The sequence below is a fragment of the Rhinatrema bivittatum genome, chromosome 9 (genome assembly GCF_901001135.1).
Source record: "Rhinatrema bivittatum chromosome 9, aRhiBiv1.1, whole genome shotgun sequence".
NCBI lineage: Eukaryota > Metazoa > Chordata > Amphibia > Gymnophiona > Rhinatrematidae > Rhinatrema > Rhinatrema bivittatum.
Genome location: NC_042623.1, coordinates 16,091,434 through 16,108,050, shown reverse-complemented (window position 1 = coordinate 16,108,050; position 16,617 = coordinate 16,091,434). Strand labels below are relative to the sequence as shown.

Here is a 16,617-nt window from a genome sequence, read left to right as displayed (position 1 = left end):
TGAAACTGATTTTCCCTGGCAGACCAAGAGCCCTGGGTACACAGCCCATCTACATGAGCTCCCCACTCCAGGTTGGGTGCATCTGTGGTTAGGACAATCTGCACTAGAGAAATTTGGAAGGGAACCCCAAGTACCAAACTGGAATAGTCCTGCCGCCATCTCTTCTCCAAGCTGAAAAGCCCTAACCTCTTTACTCTTTCCTCAAAGGGAAGCTGTTCCATCCCCTTTATCATTTTTATCACTTCACTTATCATACCCCTTTCCAGATCATTTATTAAATATATTAAAAAGCACCGGTCCAAGTACAGATCCCTGAGTCACTCCACTGTTTACCTTTTTCCACTGTGAAAACAAACCATTTAATCCTACTCTGTTTCTTGTCTTTTAACCAGTTTGCAGTCCACTAAAGGACATCGCCTCCTATCCCATGATTTTTTTGTTTTCTTAGGAGCCTCTCATGAGGGACTTTGTCGAACGCTTTCTCAAAATCCAAATGCACCACATCTACCGGTTCCCCTTGTCCACATGTTTATTCATTCCTTCAAAAATATTTATGAGATTTGTGAGGCAAGACTTCCCTTGGGTAAATCCATGCTGGCTGTGTCCCATTAAATGATGTCCATATAGGGGTAGATTTTCAGACGAGCGCGAACAGCCTACTTTTGTTTGCGCTCCAGGCGCAAACAAAAGTACGCTGGATTTTAGTAGATACGCGCGTAGTCGCGCGTATCGGCTAAAATCCTGGATCGGCGCGCGCAAGGCTATCGATTTCGTATAGCCTGTGCGCGCCGAGCCGCGCAGCCTACCCCCGTTCCCTCCTAGGCCGCTCCGAAATCGGAGCGGCCTAGAAGGGAACTTTCCTTTGCCCTCCCCTCACCTTCCCCTCCCTTCCCCTACCTAACCCACCCGCCCGGCCCTGTCTAAACCCCCATCCTACCTTTGTCGGGGGATTTACGCCTCCCAGAGGGAGGCGTAAATCCCCGCGCGCCAGCGGGCCTCCTGCGCGCCGGGCCGCGACCTGGGGGCGGGTACGGAGGGCGCGGCCACGCCCCCGGGCCGTAGCCACGCCCCCGTACCCGCCCCCAAAACGCTGCCGACACGCCCCCGCAACGCCGCGTGCTCCGGCCCCGCCCCCCCCCGACACGCCCCCCGACACGCCCACTCCGAAAACCCCGGGACTTACGCGAGTCCCGGGGTTCTGCGCGCGCCGATGAGCCTATGTAAAATAGGCTCACCGGCGCGCAGGGCCCTGCTCGCGTAAATCCGCCCGGTTTTGGGCGGATTTACGCGAGCAGGGCTCTGAAAATCCGCCCCATAATGTTTTATCATTTTATTCTTTATAACAGTTTCCACGATTTTTCCCGGCACTGATGTCAAGCTCACTGGTCTATAGTTTCCCAGATCACTCCTGCAGCCCTTTTTAAATATCGGGGTTACATTGGCCACCTTCCATTCTTCAGGTTCAATGGATAATTTTAATGAAAGGTTACAAAATAATTGTAATAGGTCTGAAATTTCATTTTTTAGTTCTTTTAGAACCCTTGGGTGTATACCATCCGGTCCAGGTGATTTACTATTCTTCAGTTTGTTGATCTGGCCTATTACATGTTCCAGGTTCACCGTGATTTGGTTCAGTTCATTTGAATAGTCACCCTTGAAAGCCTTCTCCGGAATGGGTATCTCCCCAACATCCTCTTCAGTAAACACAGAAGCAAAGAATTTGTTTAGTCTTTCTACAATGGCCTTATCTTCCCTAAGTGCCTCTTTATCCCTTCAATCACTAATGGTCAAACCAATTCCTTCACAGGCTTTCTACTTCAGATATATATTTTTAAAGTTTTTATTATGAGTTTTTGCCTCTATGGCCAACTTCTTTTCAAATTCTCTCTTAGCCTGTCTTATCAATGTCTTATTTATTTATTTATTTATTTTTTAGTTTTATATACCGTCATTCGGTAAAGCCATCATAACAGTTTACAAAATTTCAAAATGCAAGAAATTTTAACAATTGAACAAAAGGCATACCAGGAAGCATACTAAATAAGAAAGAGAGACAATCAATTGCAAAGATATTAGTTGGAACATGCACTACGGATTGCACGAAGGGGTGCACAAAGGGGAGGGCCCCTTTGTTGCGCCCCTTCGACGCGCGGCGCCTGGTGGGAGGGCGCCTTTCAACCATCGGTGTTGCCCTCGGTGACATCAGGGGGCGGGGCTTCAGATCGTTTCTCTCCCTCTCATCACTGTTCCTTTTTTATGATGTTTTTCTCCTGTTTCCTTTTCATGGCGGTGGAGAGGTGCTTTCAGGTGCTCGAAGATGGTGGGGGGGGGGCACTCAGTTCGAGGGCGCCTGGTGGCAGGGCGCCTTTCAACTGTCGGTGTTGCCCTCTTATATTTAACTTGCCAATGTTTATGCTTTATCCTATTGTCTTCAGATGTATCCTTCTTCCAATTTTTGAATGAAGATCTTTTGGCTCTTTCACCTTAGTTTTTAGCCATGCCAGCAAACATTTGACCTTCCCTCCACCTTTCTTAATGAGTGGAATACATCTGGAATGCGCTTCTAAGATGGTATTTTTGAACAATGTCCATACATGTTGCACACTCTTAACCTTTATAGCTGCACCTTTTTTTTTTTTGCTCATTTTATCAAGTTTCCCTTTTGAAAGTTTGGTACTAGAGCCATGGATTTATTTTTTGTCATTAATTCAAATTTGATCATATTATGATCACTATTGCCAAGCGGCCCCACAACCGTTACCTCTCTCACCAAATCCTGCACTCAACTGACAATTAGATCTAAAATTGTTTCCTCTCTTGTCAGTTCCTGAACCAATTGCGCCATAAAACTGTCATTTATTCCATCCAGGAATCATAGGGGAAAGCAGACAGTTGCTCAGCAATGCATGGTTTAGAGGGAGGTATCTCAAAGGATATTAATGAAGCATTAGAGTTAGGGCATCACAATAGAGAGGTTCCAATAATAAGAAAAGTAGTCCATGTGCCTATAATTGAAGACTCACCTGAGCTAAAACATTTCAATTTATCCCTCTCCACCAAAAAGCAGAATGTTAACACAAACAAAAATACACTTTGAAATGTTTGTATACGAATGCCAGAAGTCTGAGAAGTAAGATGAGAGAGTTAGAGTATAACAGTGAATGATAACATAGATTTAACTGGCATCTCAGAGACATGGTGGAAAGAAGATAACCAACGGAATAGTGCTATACTGGAGGTACAAATTATACTGCAATGATAGGAGCAACTTGGTGGCAGGATGGTGCTTTATGTCCGGAATGGCATACAGTCCAACAGGAAAAATAAATGACAATCGAATCTTTATGGTTAGAAATCCCTTGTGTATTGGGGAGAGTATAGCGACAGGATTATACTACCATCCACCTGAACAAAATGATGAGAGGGACAGTGAAATGCTAAGAGAAATTATGGATGCTAAACAAATTGATAGTGCAGCAATAATGAGAGACTTCAATTACCCCAAAATTGACTGGGTAAGTGTAACATCAGGACATGCTATAGACAAAGTTCCTGAATGGAATAAATGACAGTTTTATGGAGCAATTGGTTCAGGAACCAACAAGAGATGGAACGATTTTAGATCTAATATTCAGTGGAGTGCAGGATTTGGTGAGAGAGGTAATGGTTGTGGGACCGCCTGGCAATAGTATCCTTCAAAGATACCTCCCTCCAAACCATGCACTGCCGACTTTCCCCTATGATTTAAAAGCTGCTCTATCCCCTTTTTAAAGGTTAGCACCAGCAGCCTGGTTCCACCCTGGTTAAGGTGGAACTTGTCCCTTTGGAAAAGACTTCCCCTTCCAAAACTGAATCCCTCTTCCTTACACCATCATCTCATCCATGCATTGAGACTCCGGAGCTCTTCCTGCCACTGGGGTCCTGCGCATGGAATAGGAAGCATTTCAGAGAATGCTACCTGAAAGCTTTGGATTTCAGCTTTCTACCTAAGACCCTAAATTTGGCTTCTAGAACCTCCCTCCCACATTTTCCTATGTCATTGGTGCCCACATGTACCACAACAATTGCCTCCTCCCAAACACTGTCTAAAATCCTATCTAGGTAACACGTGAGGTCCGCTACCTTCGTATCAAGTAGGCATGTTACCAAGCGATCCTCACACCCAACAGCCACCCAGATGTCTACATTCCTAATAATTGAATCACCAACTATGACGGCAAACCTAACTCTTTCCTCCTGTCTAGTAGCCCTGGGAGAGCATTCTTGGTGCGAGAGGACAATGCATCACCTAGAGAGCAGGTCCTTGCTACAGGATCATTTCCTATTCCACCAAGTTGATGCTCTCCCATCATGAGACCTTCCCTCCTCCAAGACAGCACCAGGGCTGCCAAACTGTGAAGTTGGGACTTGGCTACTATGTCCTGAAGGTCTCATCTATATAGCTCTGTCTGCCTCAGCTCCTCCAGGTCTGCCACTCTAGCCTCCAGAGGTCGGATTTGTTCTCTGAGAGACAGGAGCTCTTTGCAACAGGCGCACACATACATCCTCTCACCGGTGGGTAAAAAAATCATACATGTGACACTCAATGCAAAAGACTGAAAATCCCCCTCCCCCCCCCCCTTGCTGCTGGACTGCTGCCTTCATCCTAATTTTGTTCAATTCCTAGTTAAGTTTAGGTTGTTATGGGAATAGGAATGCATACAATTAGGGATCTTGAAATGTATTAGTGTACTCACTATTTATCTGGTAGTGACCTATAAAGGGATGAATGAACTCTTGATAAGGCATGGGGGATTTCTGAATTTAAGTTAAAAGGCTGATTAATTTTTTTTTTTTTTAGTGTGAAAGTGTCACCTGCCTATAAATCAAAGGATAGCTATGGGTGGGTGAGAAGGGTGGGAGGGAGGGAAAGACAAACACACAAATCCTGGTTTTTGCCTGCCCTCTAACTAGCTATTTAATACAAAGCACACAAACTCCTAGCTATTTAAATACAGACAAACAAACACACTAAAGAATATACCCCAATAGTTTACTTCTCCCTAAAACTTTTAAGCTCTAAAATTTCCCCAAGAAGTACTTACCGATTCTCTTTACCACTAGCAAGGTGATCCTCTCCTCTCAGTGCTCCCACTGGATAGTGTCTTCTCGGCAAAAGAAATGCTTTCTCTGCTCAAATCTCGGATATCTCCTAGAAGAGGAGGCTGGGTCAGGAGCGGGAGTGGAGCACTGCAAAGTGATCACGAATCTGTGCCACTGCATTCTTAACATGATCTCCAAACAGATTATCTCCCATATATGACACATCAGCAAATCACTCCTGCGCCTCTGGGTGGAAATCAGAGATGCACAGCCAGGTGAGTCTGTGGGCCCCTATCCCTATGGCAATGACTACTGATGCCACCTTGAAAACATTGTAGATCACCTGGACCCTGTGTTTTCGGCACTCCAGACACTTGGTCACCAGTGACTAGAGGAAGTTGTGCTGCTTCTTAAGAAGCTGCTTGGCTACCTCCTGGCACCTGCTTCAGAATATCCAACATAAAGAGCTGGTAGGCCGCTATATGGGCAAATAGCATGTTGCCCTAGAACACTTTCCTCCTAAGAGTATCCATGGCCCCAGAAGCACCAAGTATCTCTCCCCAGAAGCACCAAGGAGCAAGTCCTAGAGTGCTTGGCCTTCCTGAGAGCAGATTTGACCATCACCAACTGGTGAAGAAGCTGATTCTTGTTGAATCCAGGAGCTTTATGGATGAGATAAACCGCATCCTCCTTATTAACGGAAGCCACTGAGAGGGGGTTCTCCCATATCTTCAACAGCAACTCCGGAAGGATCTCGTGTACTATGATTGCCATGATTTCCTTAGGAGGCTATCTAGCATTTTATGCCAGGAGTCCTCCTCTATCTCCATAAAGGGGATGGCCTCCGCCATCAACTTTACAAAACCTGCAAACAAGTGGTTCTCCGGCAGGAAATTCCTTCTGTATGGGACAGGAGAAGGATCAAAGAGGAGACTGTATAATGCCCTGTAATCCAAACCACCTTCGGAGTCTCCGCACCCCCAAGAATAAATGGACTATGCTCCACTGCGACTAGCAAGGGAAGAATCCTTGGGCATTCAGTCCCCAGCCAGTGGTTCGGTGACTGGTGCAGCTGACTGAAGGTGTCTGTACCTGAAACCCACGGCTCTCTTGAGGAAGCTTCTGCCTCCAAGTAACCTAGGATGACCAGTGGGTTGGCTGACACCGATTCAGATGCCCCTCCAACCAAATGGCAGTGACACAGATGAAGGTGTCGGCGGAACGCAGACAAAAACCTGTAAAGCAAAATTGCTTACCTTGTAATAGGTGTTATCCCAGGACAGCAGGATGTAGTCCTCACATATGGGTGACATCATCGATGGAGCCCCCTCACGGAAAAAACTTCTGTCAAAGTTTCTAGAAACTTGTGACTGGCACACTGAGCCTACTTAGCATGCCCAGCATGTCATGATCCCTGCATCCACAGGGGTCTCCATCCAGTCTCATTTGTAGCAATAAAGTACGAGCGAAAAAATAAAATAATAAAACGTAACTGACCCAACTCCGCTGGGTGGCGGGTGGGTTTCGTGAGGACTACATCCTGCTGTCCTGGGATAACACCTATTACAAGGAAAACAATTTTGCTTTATCCCAGGACAAGCAGGATGATAGTCCTCACATATGGATGATTAGCAAGCTACAGGCTGACTCATTCTTGAATCAGTCAATGGTACATAACTCGTGCAACAGGCACAACAACTGATGTGCCATTGACGAAGATGAGGCAGCCTGAATATTGGCAGATGGTTGTGGAAGGAGTTGGTATTACACTGGGAATAGGTTTTTCAAGACAGATTGTCCGAAGGCAGAGCCCTGTCTTCTTTCCTTATCTAAGCAATAATGAGCTGCAAAGGTATGCAGCGAACTCCCAAATAGCAGCCTTGCAAATATCTGCAATAGGTACAGAACAGTAGTGTGCTATGGATGTTGACATTTATTTATTTATTGAAAGAATTTTTATATACCGGGGCACGTAGCAAAACATCACCTCGGTTCACAGTGTAACATAACATAGCAAATAGCTTTACAATGAATATAAATAACGGTTCACAATATAAAATGATATAGTAGCAGGCTTTACAAAAGATTATTATCTGCTTGTAAACTATATATAAGAGACTGAAAATTAACTATATACAAGGGAGGATGCAGTCAAATTTGACATAGCCCTAACTGGGTGCGCCTTTACTCAACCTTGGAGAGGAAGGCCTGCTTTTTCATAACAGAATTTGATACAGTCTGCTAGCCAGTTGGAGAGAGTTTGCTTCCTACTGCAACTCCTGGTTTGTTTTTGTCAAAAGAAACAAAAAGAGTTGAGTGGATTTTCTATGGACTGCAGTGCAATCAAGGTAAAAGGCGAGTGCATGCTTACAGTCCAAGGTATGCAAGGATCTCTCTCCCCCTGGTGAGAATGAGGCCTTGGGAAGAAAGTGGGTAAAACAATGGATTGGTTGAGGTGAAAATCCATTACCACTTTAGGCAGGAATATTGGGTGAGTGCGTAGGACCACTCGGTTGTGCAGGAACCTGGTATAGGGTGAGTAAGTGACCAGTGCTTGTAACTCACTGACCCTCCTAGCCGATGTGATACCTATGAGGAAAAATACTTTCCATGTAAGAAATTTCATATCACAGGAATGCAAAGGCTCAAACGGAGAGCGCATGAGACTTGCAAGTACTACATTAAGGTCCCATTCTGTAACCGTGGTCGGATGAGAGGCTTTAGTTGAAGTAAGCCTCTCATAAACCAACTGACTAGGGGTTGTGCTGAAATTGAGGCATCCCCTTTCGGTTTATGATATGCTACTATGGCACTGAGGTGTACACGTACAGAAGTCTTGAGTCCAGATTCTGAAAGGTGCATTAAGTAATCTAGTAAAGATGAAGTGGAACAAGAAAAAGGGTCAACACCGTTTTGCATGCACCATTTAGTAAATCTAGTCCATTTGAAACTGTAAAATTTACGTGTGGAAGGCTTTCGTGAAGGTACGAGAACCTGAGAGACCAGCATTGAAAGATTGAGTGGTTATAGAATCAAGCTTTCAACATCCATGCTGTCAAAGCAAGAGTTTGCAGGTTCGGGTGGTGTAACCTGGCTTGATTTTGAGTTATGAGAGTGGGTGCTATGCCCAGGCGAATTGGGTCTCTGATCGAGAGGTCGAGAAGTATTTGGAATCAAACTTGTCGAGGCCAATATGGGGTTATGAGGATCATTATCCCCTTGTCCTGTTGGAGCTTCACAAGAGTCTTGGCTATGAGCGGGATCGGAGGATACGCATACAGAAGGCCTGTGTTCCAAGGGTGAGCAAAGGCGTCCTTGGGGAACCTTTGTCGACGGCTGTGGAGGGAGCAAAACCTTTCCACTTTGTGATTCAATTTGGACACAAAGAGGTCTATGGTTGGTTGACCCCAGCATTGAAAGATTTTCCTCGCTACACAGGGATCCAGAGACCATTCGTGTGGATGGAAACATAGACTGAGTTTGCCCGCTAGGACATTTTGTATGCCTGCTAGGTACGTGGCCTTGAGGCTCATGGAGTGTGCTAAGGCCCAGTCCCAAATCTGCACTGCTTCCTGACAGAGGAGATAGGAGCCTGTGCCTCCTTGCTTGTTTATGTACCACATTTCCACTGTGTTGTCTGTCTGTATCAACACAACCTCATGGGATAGGCAGTCCTTGAAGGTATAGAGGGCATATCGTATCGCTCGAAGCTCCAAAAAGTTTATTTGACAATTTCGTTCGAGCGGGGTCCACATACCTCGAGTCTGAAGGTTGCTTACGTGCACTCCCCATTCCAAGTGGGATGCGTCCGTGGTTAGAGTTACTTGAGGAGTCAGTTGCTGGAATGGTAAGCCAGTCCGTAAAGCCGACTGGTTTGTCCACCATCGAAGTGAGAGACGTAAATTGTCTGTGATTCGAATCATGGTCGACAGAGGCTGACTTGCTTGCAGCCATTGAGACTTTAAGGTCCATTGAGTCCTTCTCATGGCTAGTTTTGCCATAGGTGTTACATGAACTGTAGATGCCATGAAACCTAACAGGGTTAGGAATTGCAGAGCAGTGGTGACGTTGCAGGTACTCAAGTGATTTGCCAGCATCACTAGATTGTTGGCACGGTCGCTTGGAAGAAAAGCTTTTGCAACTGTGGTATTAAGGTCTGCCCCGATGAAAGTAAGGATCTGAGATGGGGTCAAATGCGATTTCTGGTAATTGATTGCGTCGGTGATGATTGGTCACCGAATTTCTTCTTACCTCGATGCTTTTCAGCAGAGGAAGCCAGTATTTTCGGTGATAACGCCAACGATGATGATGGAGTGATCTTTTTGAAAAGTTCCTCCATCTTGTCAATCCGGGCACACCTGCCCTTCGGTGTCATCTGGGCGCAGGTTGAACATGCGTGGACATCATGGTCTGATCCCAGGCACAGAACGCAAATGTCGTGCGTGTCTGTAATCGACATTGTCCGGGGTCAATTAGGACATCTTTTGAAACCGGTGGCCATTGTTGAAAATTTTTAAGACCTGGTAACGGTTGGTGACTCGCAGATACTGGCTATAAAAAATAACCGGAATCGGTGGAAAAAAAAGGCTCTAAAGAGCGGTCACCGAATGGGATGTTGAAGGGAGATACGATGGGAAATTTTTGTGACAGAAAGTATTAATTTTTAGTGAAATATTCCGTGAGGAAAAATAGTGAGAAAAACTCACAGAGCTCCTTCAACACGAGGCTAAAAGCAGCATGGAAAAAAAAGAGACTGGAGGGAGACCCCTGTGGATGCAGGGATCATGACATGTTGGGCATGCTCAGTAGGCTCAGTGTGGCAGCCAAAAGTTTCTAGAAACTTTGACAGAAGTTTTTTCCGTGAGGGGGCTCCATCGATGATGTCACCCATATGTGAGAACTATCATCCTGCTTGTCCTGGGATAATGAGTCTAGCAATTGCATGAGGAAAGACTGTGCTGGCTTCGGTGCCCAACACGGAGGGCCTGCAGCGCCTTCTCCATAGCAACCTGTACGCATCTCTCTAGTGTCGAATATCATCGATGCCAAGACATTTTGGGAGGCAAGAGGAGATGCCTCATCCTGTTTGGAAACAAGAGGAGGATCGATGGCTGATACCAGGACCAGTGGAGACCGTAGCGAACCCCTGGGTAACTTGGGGGATGAGCTTTTCTCACTGTGGGGTCATGTCAGGTGTTTCTTGGCCAAAGCCAGATTATCCCCATGCTTGGCACCATGCATCAATGGGGACCAATGCCAATACTTCTTCGGCTTCTCTCGATGCCCGGCATTGGTTGTCCCTGGTGCTGATGTCAAAGAAGAGGCACCCAATGTCTTCTTCAAGCAGGAGGACTTGGGCAATGGCCTGTCACTGGCATCCCTACCAGCCTTTCGATATCAAGGAAACCAATGGCCCCCTCGATGTTGATGACTCGATGGCCATCAGTGTGGCTCCGTAGTCCTTCAATGCCGATGCCTCCGATGCCGATGGACTGGTCTTCTGATGCCAAAACAGATGTTCCATCAAATCCAAGCGGGATCGGCATCCCTTTGGGGTCATCTGGGCGCACTTGTAGCAATCCTAGAAGTCATGTGATACCCTCAAGCAAATGACACATATCTTGGAGATCCATGATAAACATGGCCCTCATGCATCGGGAGAAATCGCTATAACCCAAAGGACATATCAACTCAAGCGGGATGCTAAATCAAATCTGATGGCCATGGCGATCGATGGTCAACGGGCACCAAAAGCACCGCCGCCTAAAGGGAAACATAGTGATGCCCGAAAAACTTACATAGGGACACTACAAGACGAGCGCGGCACCCCATGAACTACCAAAAAATCCATGGGAATGTGAAGAAAAATTTTAAAATTCTGAGAAAAAGCTCAATAGAAAAAACTGAAACTACTGGGCTCCACGGAAAAAGAAAGACTGATGGGACCCTCTGCATGACATAATGCATGCGGAGGGTCCCATGCTCAGTGAGGCTCAGTCAAAGTTCTAGCAACTTTGACATAAGTTTTCCATGCTAGGCTCCATCGGATGGTCATTCATATGTGAGGACTGCCATCCTGCTTGTTCTCAGAAAAAGATTTAGTTTACTCTCAACTACAAAAAAATATCCTGTTCTATAATTTAATAATCATTTTTAAAACAGATTTTGAAAATGGATTGCAAAACCAATAGGAGTCTCAGCTAATCTATTCTGAAATCTCTCATCTCTGGCCAAATAATGTCAAATTTTGACACATTTTACTATGATCTTAGATTTCTAATTCTCAGCCTCAGCAATAATGGGGTTCTGTATATTTATTTATTTTATTTATTTATTAACTTTTATTTACCGACATTCGTGAAACACATCATGCCGGTTTACAAAAAACTCAAAGGAGGAAAGTTACAATATAACAATAAAACAGTAAAAATGGTAAATAGATAAAACAATAGAACAATAGAGAAATAATACAGGGGAGGGGAGTGGGAAGGGAAGAAAACGGAAGAGTGGGAGAGGGGGGGGCTAAGGGGAAGGGCAAAGGTTGGACTGATAGGAGTGAGAGAACATGAATAGATGCAACTATATACAGTTGATGATAGGTACAGTCACTATCAAATTGTAGAACTAAGGAGGTATTGGGAGACATTTACTTAAAAGTATTCACTTAAATATGAAATAAGATGGGGGTTGGGAGGAATTGATGGGCGGCATAGAAGGGAAACGGGGTTGAAAGGGTTAGCAAAGGGGGTAGTGGAGGGGCAGGGTGAGTAGGGCGGGGAGGGGGTACAGAGGTTTAAACTATACAAGGATCTCTTTAACTACGTAGAGATACGTAGGGGTAGAGAGTCGGTAATCATTGGGAATCACAAGGAAATACGATTTTAGATGATATAAAGGGAGTAGCGGGGGGGGGGGGGGACTGCTAAGGGTGGGTATAGTATTGTTTAAATTAAAAAAATAATGTCTAGTAATCCCTGAATGATTTGCACTAAAAAGAAAAACAGTGATGGATAAAAAGTACATGAGGGCCAGCCCAGTTGTTCAGTAGCAGTGCTGCCATGTGGAGGGACCTGGGTTTGATTCCCGGCTCAGGTCTTCCATTCCCCAGGCAGGCTGGGTTGGACATGATGGGGAGGAAATGTTTACAGCCCCCGGTGAGAGGGAGTCCTAGTCACTGGGCAACTTTAACACCTAGTAGCTGAATCTAGGGCCCATGACTACTAGCCTTGATACTTGTCTAAACCTATAAGCGAAACCTTGCTATATACTGATAACTTGGCAAACCTTAACTATTTAACGTAATACTGTATTTCCTACTATTTGTTGTACTATAATTAGACCTTTATTACACCTTTTAAAAATTTAGCAGTAGAATGTACGTTCTATGAAAAATTGCTAAACATGTTAACAAAATATTGGAATTGTAAACCATTGCGATGGCAATACCGAACGATGGTATATAACACTCTACAATAATAATAATAATAATAATAATAATGAATACAGGGTTCCTGAAAGAGGCCTGATGCATGGACCCCAGCTGATGACTGAATGGGATATAACAGGAGGGGATATAAAACAGGGGACACATTTCTGGGTAGCTGTGAATGAAGACTTATAGCAACAGATCCCAGCTCTGATTTTGAGGACAAAACTTCCAGGTCAAAGAAAAAAAACTGTAGTGAAAAGAAAAAAATACTAAATGAAACTCAAACTCTAATTGTGTTAGTACATCAACATATTTCTTTAGATGCTCTCATGCATCCTTAGAATTCAATTCTAAGACCTAAAAAACTTCTCAGTCTAAGTATTTCTAAAGAAACCAACCTGATTGTAGGATGCTTCAGAATTCATTTCTAGAGACCCACAAGAAGTAGTATCATAAACGTAATACATGCAGAAAAAGCTTTTCAACCTGATTTTAGTGACTGCCCTGTTTCTATTAATAATGACTTGAATCACAGGAAGTTGTGAATGAAGGTTCAAGATAGCAACAGAAACCAGATTCAGCTGAAAGCCCAAAGAAGCAGGAGTAAGACAGATATAAAGGTTTTTATTATGCAGTTTTCAAAAAGGTGTGGTAGCAGGTAAAGCAATATGATAACCTGACAATGATTCACTTCATGTTGAAATACACATTCTCCAAGAGTTGAATAAACATTGTGCCACCTAGCTAATTCACTACTGGATAATCCTATTTAAATGCAGCAGCATTAATTAGGAACTAACTCCCATATCTTGTATTTATCTAAACACTTTAAAAATAAGTTAATTAGAAAGCATAATTAGCTACTAATCTTACTGTATACATATTTATTAGCAGCATTTGATATCAATATTGGAAAAAATGTTTTAAATGCTGAAATAATAATTTGATGATGTGGTCAGAGTGTACATAACCGATAATGTATTCCAATCTTTTCTAAGTTCCACTATTGATGTGTGAGGGCATCCTAAATCCCTTCTTACTCACCAGTCGTTGTTGTCTTTGAAACATTGTAGTGTTGCTGACGTTGGAACACAAGGGCACTTACCGCGGCTAAAAAAAAAAAAAATCCAATTTGAAAAGTGCCAGCATTGTAAAGAGACAGTAAAGGATGTAGCACTCCCAAATATATCCAAAGGCTTTAGAAAAAAACTGGCTTTACATCTGATTCCTTCCAGTTAAAATATGTTCAAAGAAGGCAAACACCAAGCTCTCCAACACAAAACCATGGTGACAAGAAATGTTGGAATAGGGATTTAATATATTTTTCTTCAAACCATAGTGGGGTATTTGCTGTTTATCTCCTCAGTTCCTATCAGGCCACTTTCTAGCAGCCAGAAGCATTACAAAATTTTTCTTAGTTTTCCTGAAAGATACCAAATTAATGATGTGGAATTTGAAATCCTTCAGTTCTCCAAAAAGCAGGTACAGTGCAGGCAGTGACAGTGCAAATTTCCTTACACTTCAGCCTGGTTCTGGAGGAGGCCACCTCCTAGGATAAGAATAATCCACCCTCTCTACCAATGAGTGTGTCCATGGCAATTCTGAGTGTGATCTTTTCATAAAATCTGGTTCAAAATAGGTTTAGAATTTAAATTACATTTGTGTTTTGTGGTAAAAGTGTAGCTCATTTTTCTCCATTTCCCATCCCCAGCAGGTGCTTGTTGGATAATCCAATGTAAAATAAAGAAAAATTAAAATAATACGTTTTTCAGCTGATTATGTTTCAGTATTTTATTCTCTGATTAGGTCAAAATAGTTCCAACAAGATTACGAGCGCTTATCAAATTTACTGCTGCAATTCCTAGCATTTTACGTCATTAATAAAAAGAATCTTCTAAAACGAAGTTACACAATGAAGTTTCCCAAAATACTAAGTTGGTGGAATCATAAAATGTAACAGATATGCAGATAAGCTTTCAATCCATAAAAGCTGTTATGTCACACCAGAATATCCCAGCATCAAATCACATACAAGTATTCCTTACTGGTAACAGTACACATGCTGCATTGGTTTAGCTAGCATAGTATATAATAAATCAAGTGCATGCAGTATCTGATCTCAGACACAGCCTAGTAATAACTACCTTTTAAAAGTACACATATATCTTCTCAAGTTTAATCATCAAGTGCCCAACTATACACAGGATCAACTTCATAACCATTCAATTTTGTAACAATTTTTCATCAAATATTTTCAATATATTTTCTATTGGTGAGGAAGATTTGGTACAATACAAACGCAAGGCCCAAAATAAAAATGTAGCAAACTAAGGGTCTGATTTACCCAAGTCTATTTCCAGAGATACAGAATGGGATAAAAGCCCGGCGAATACCAAAACCGGGAGATACACAAGTATGTCCAGCCGGCGCACGCTGCACGGATTTTAAAAGCTGCCCATGTACGCACGGTATCGCCCAGTCCGTGCACAAATAAGACATTGCAAAAAAGTGGCGTGGGTGTGGTCTGGCCAGGGCATAGGCATTCTGGGTCTTTAACATGAAATGTGCACGTATTTACATACCCAAGTATGCGATGGGGGTCCCCTGCTGCGGAACTTTACTACTGCTATGGAAGTAATCAAATAAATCAATCTAGGCTAGTCAGCGGGTTTTTAAGGGTCAGGGCTATTTAACTAGGGGGATTAGGAAGTCCTACCCATACCTGGGTGAACTAGGAAAGTTGGCAATTGCGTCATCGCACATGTCTACTAAAATCCCCACATTTACTGGGTAAAGGTGGCATTTGCGCACATCCTTATAAAACTGTGCACGCATGTACAGCCTATTTTATACCACTAGGCGCGTCCCTAGCGCCTCTTTTTTGACAGAAGCGGCGGCTGCCAGCGAGTTTGACAGCCGCCGCTCAATTTTGCCGGCATCTGTTCTCGAGCCCGCTGACAGCCACGGGTTCGGAAACCGGACGCCGGCAAAATTGAGCGTCCGGTTTTCAACCTGCAAGCCACTGGCCAATTTTAAACTTTTTTTTTTTTTTTTTTAATTATTTTAAACTTTTAGGACCTCCGACTTAATATCGCCATGAAAGTAAAATATGCGGCTTGGCTGCACATTTTACTTTCTGTATCGCTGTGGGTGCTATTAGTTTCGGGGGGGGGATGGGTTGGGGGGGGGTTGGACGTGCGTTTTCAACGAAAACGCGTCCAAACGCGGGGTAACAGTGCACTCCACCGGAGCGCACTGTACTGTATCGGCCCGAAAGTTGTGCTTGGAATCAATTTATCTTTGTGTTTTAACCATTTACAAATACAATTCCAGATACTCATGGTCTTCTCTGTGCATTAGTTTGGGGGCTGAAGTACAAGACAATTCCATTAGCATAGATTCTTGCATTCTTCAGCCCAGTTTTACATGCATGGATGCCCAAAAGGCCAGGCTGATTTTAGTGATGTGAATACTTGTCTTTTGGGAACTAGACTGAGGCAGACAACACATTTCTCACAGACCACCATACATGTTTTTCAGATGGGAATGACTTTTTGGCCCCTATCACATCAGCTACATTACAACTGCTCACCTAAGACGATCTCAATTCAGGAGGATCCTTAAAGGATAGACCTTCCTCTTGTTTCATGCACAATGGGAACACAGATGTTACAACTGGAAGGCTAATGCTGGGCTCAGCAATATTTTCTTTTCCCTCCAATTCATAGAACTGGATGAAATATTTGTCATCATCCTATTTAATCAAATATACTCCTGCCTTCCAACAACCACCTAACCTGAAATAAAAAGGTATAAGGAGTAAGCACCAAACAGAAACCCAAACAGAAGAAAATGGCTCAAAACCCTGCAACATACCATGTTTACTCCTGGGGGGATTCTGTGCAAATAAATTTTAAATTCTGCGCATAACAAAATATAAAATTCTGTGCACAGAAACTTAAAAATTCTGAAAAAATCTGCAAACTTTATATTGGTCAAAATAACACAATTTACATAAAGGTCCTTAAGTAATTACATTTTAAATTAATACAGAAAAAAGTTATTACTTAAAGATGCAGAATTTTAAATATTTTGAGCAGAATTTC

The 16,617-nt window shown here is 43.4% G+C and overlaps 1 protein-coding gene across 7 annotated transcripts in view; it reads right to left on the bottom strand.

Moving 5' to 3' along the window:
• The window catches only part of SFMBT2 (Scm like with four mbt domains 2), a 563,685-nt gene that overhangs the window by 371,352 nt on the left and 175,716 nt on the right, over positions 1-16,617 (bottom strand). For 6 of the 7 annotated variants that reach the window (XM_029615682.1, XM_029615685.1, XM_029615687.1 and 3 more), the window contains one exon: positions 13,556-13,621. The exons of the other annotated variant lie outside the window; for it this stretch is intronic. In XM_029615682.1, the coding sequence (XP_029471542.1) occupies positions 13,556-13,621 (66 nt within the window). The remainder of the gene's footprint in view (positions 1-13,555; positions 13,622-16,617) is intronic. 7 annotated transcript variants of the gene reach the window in all.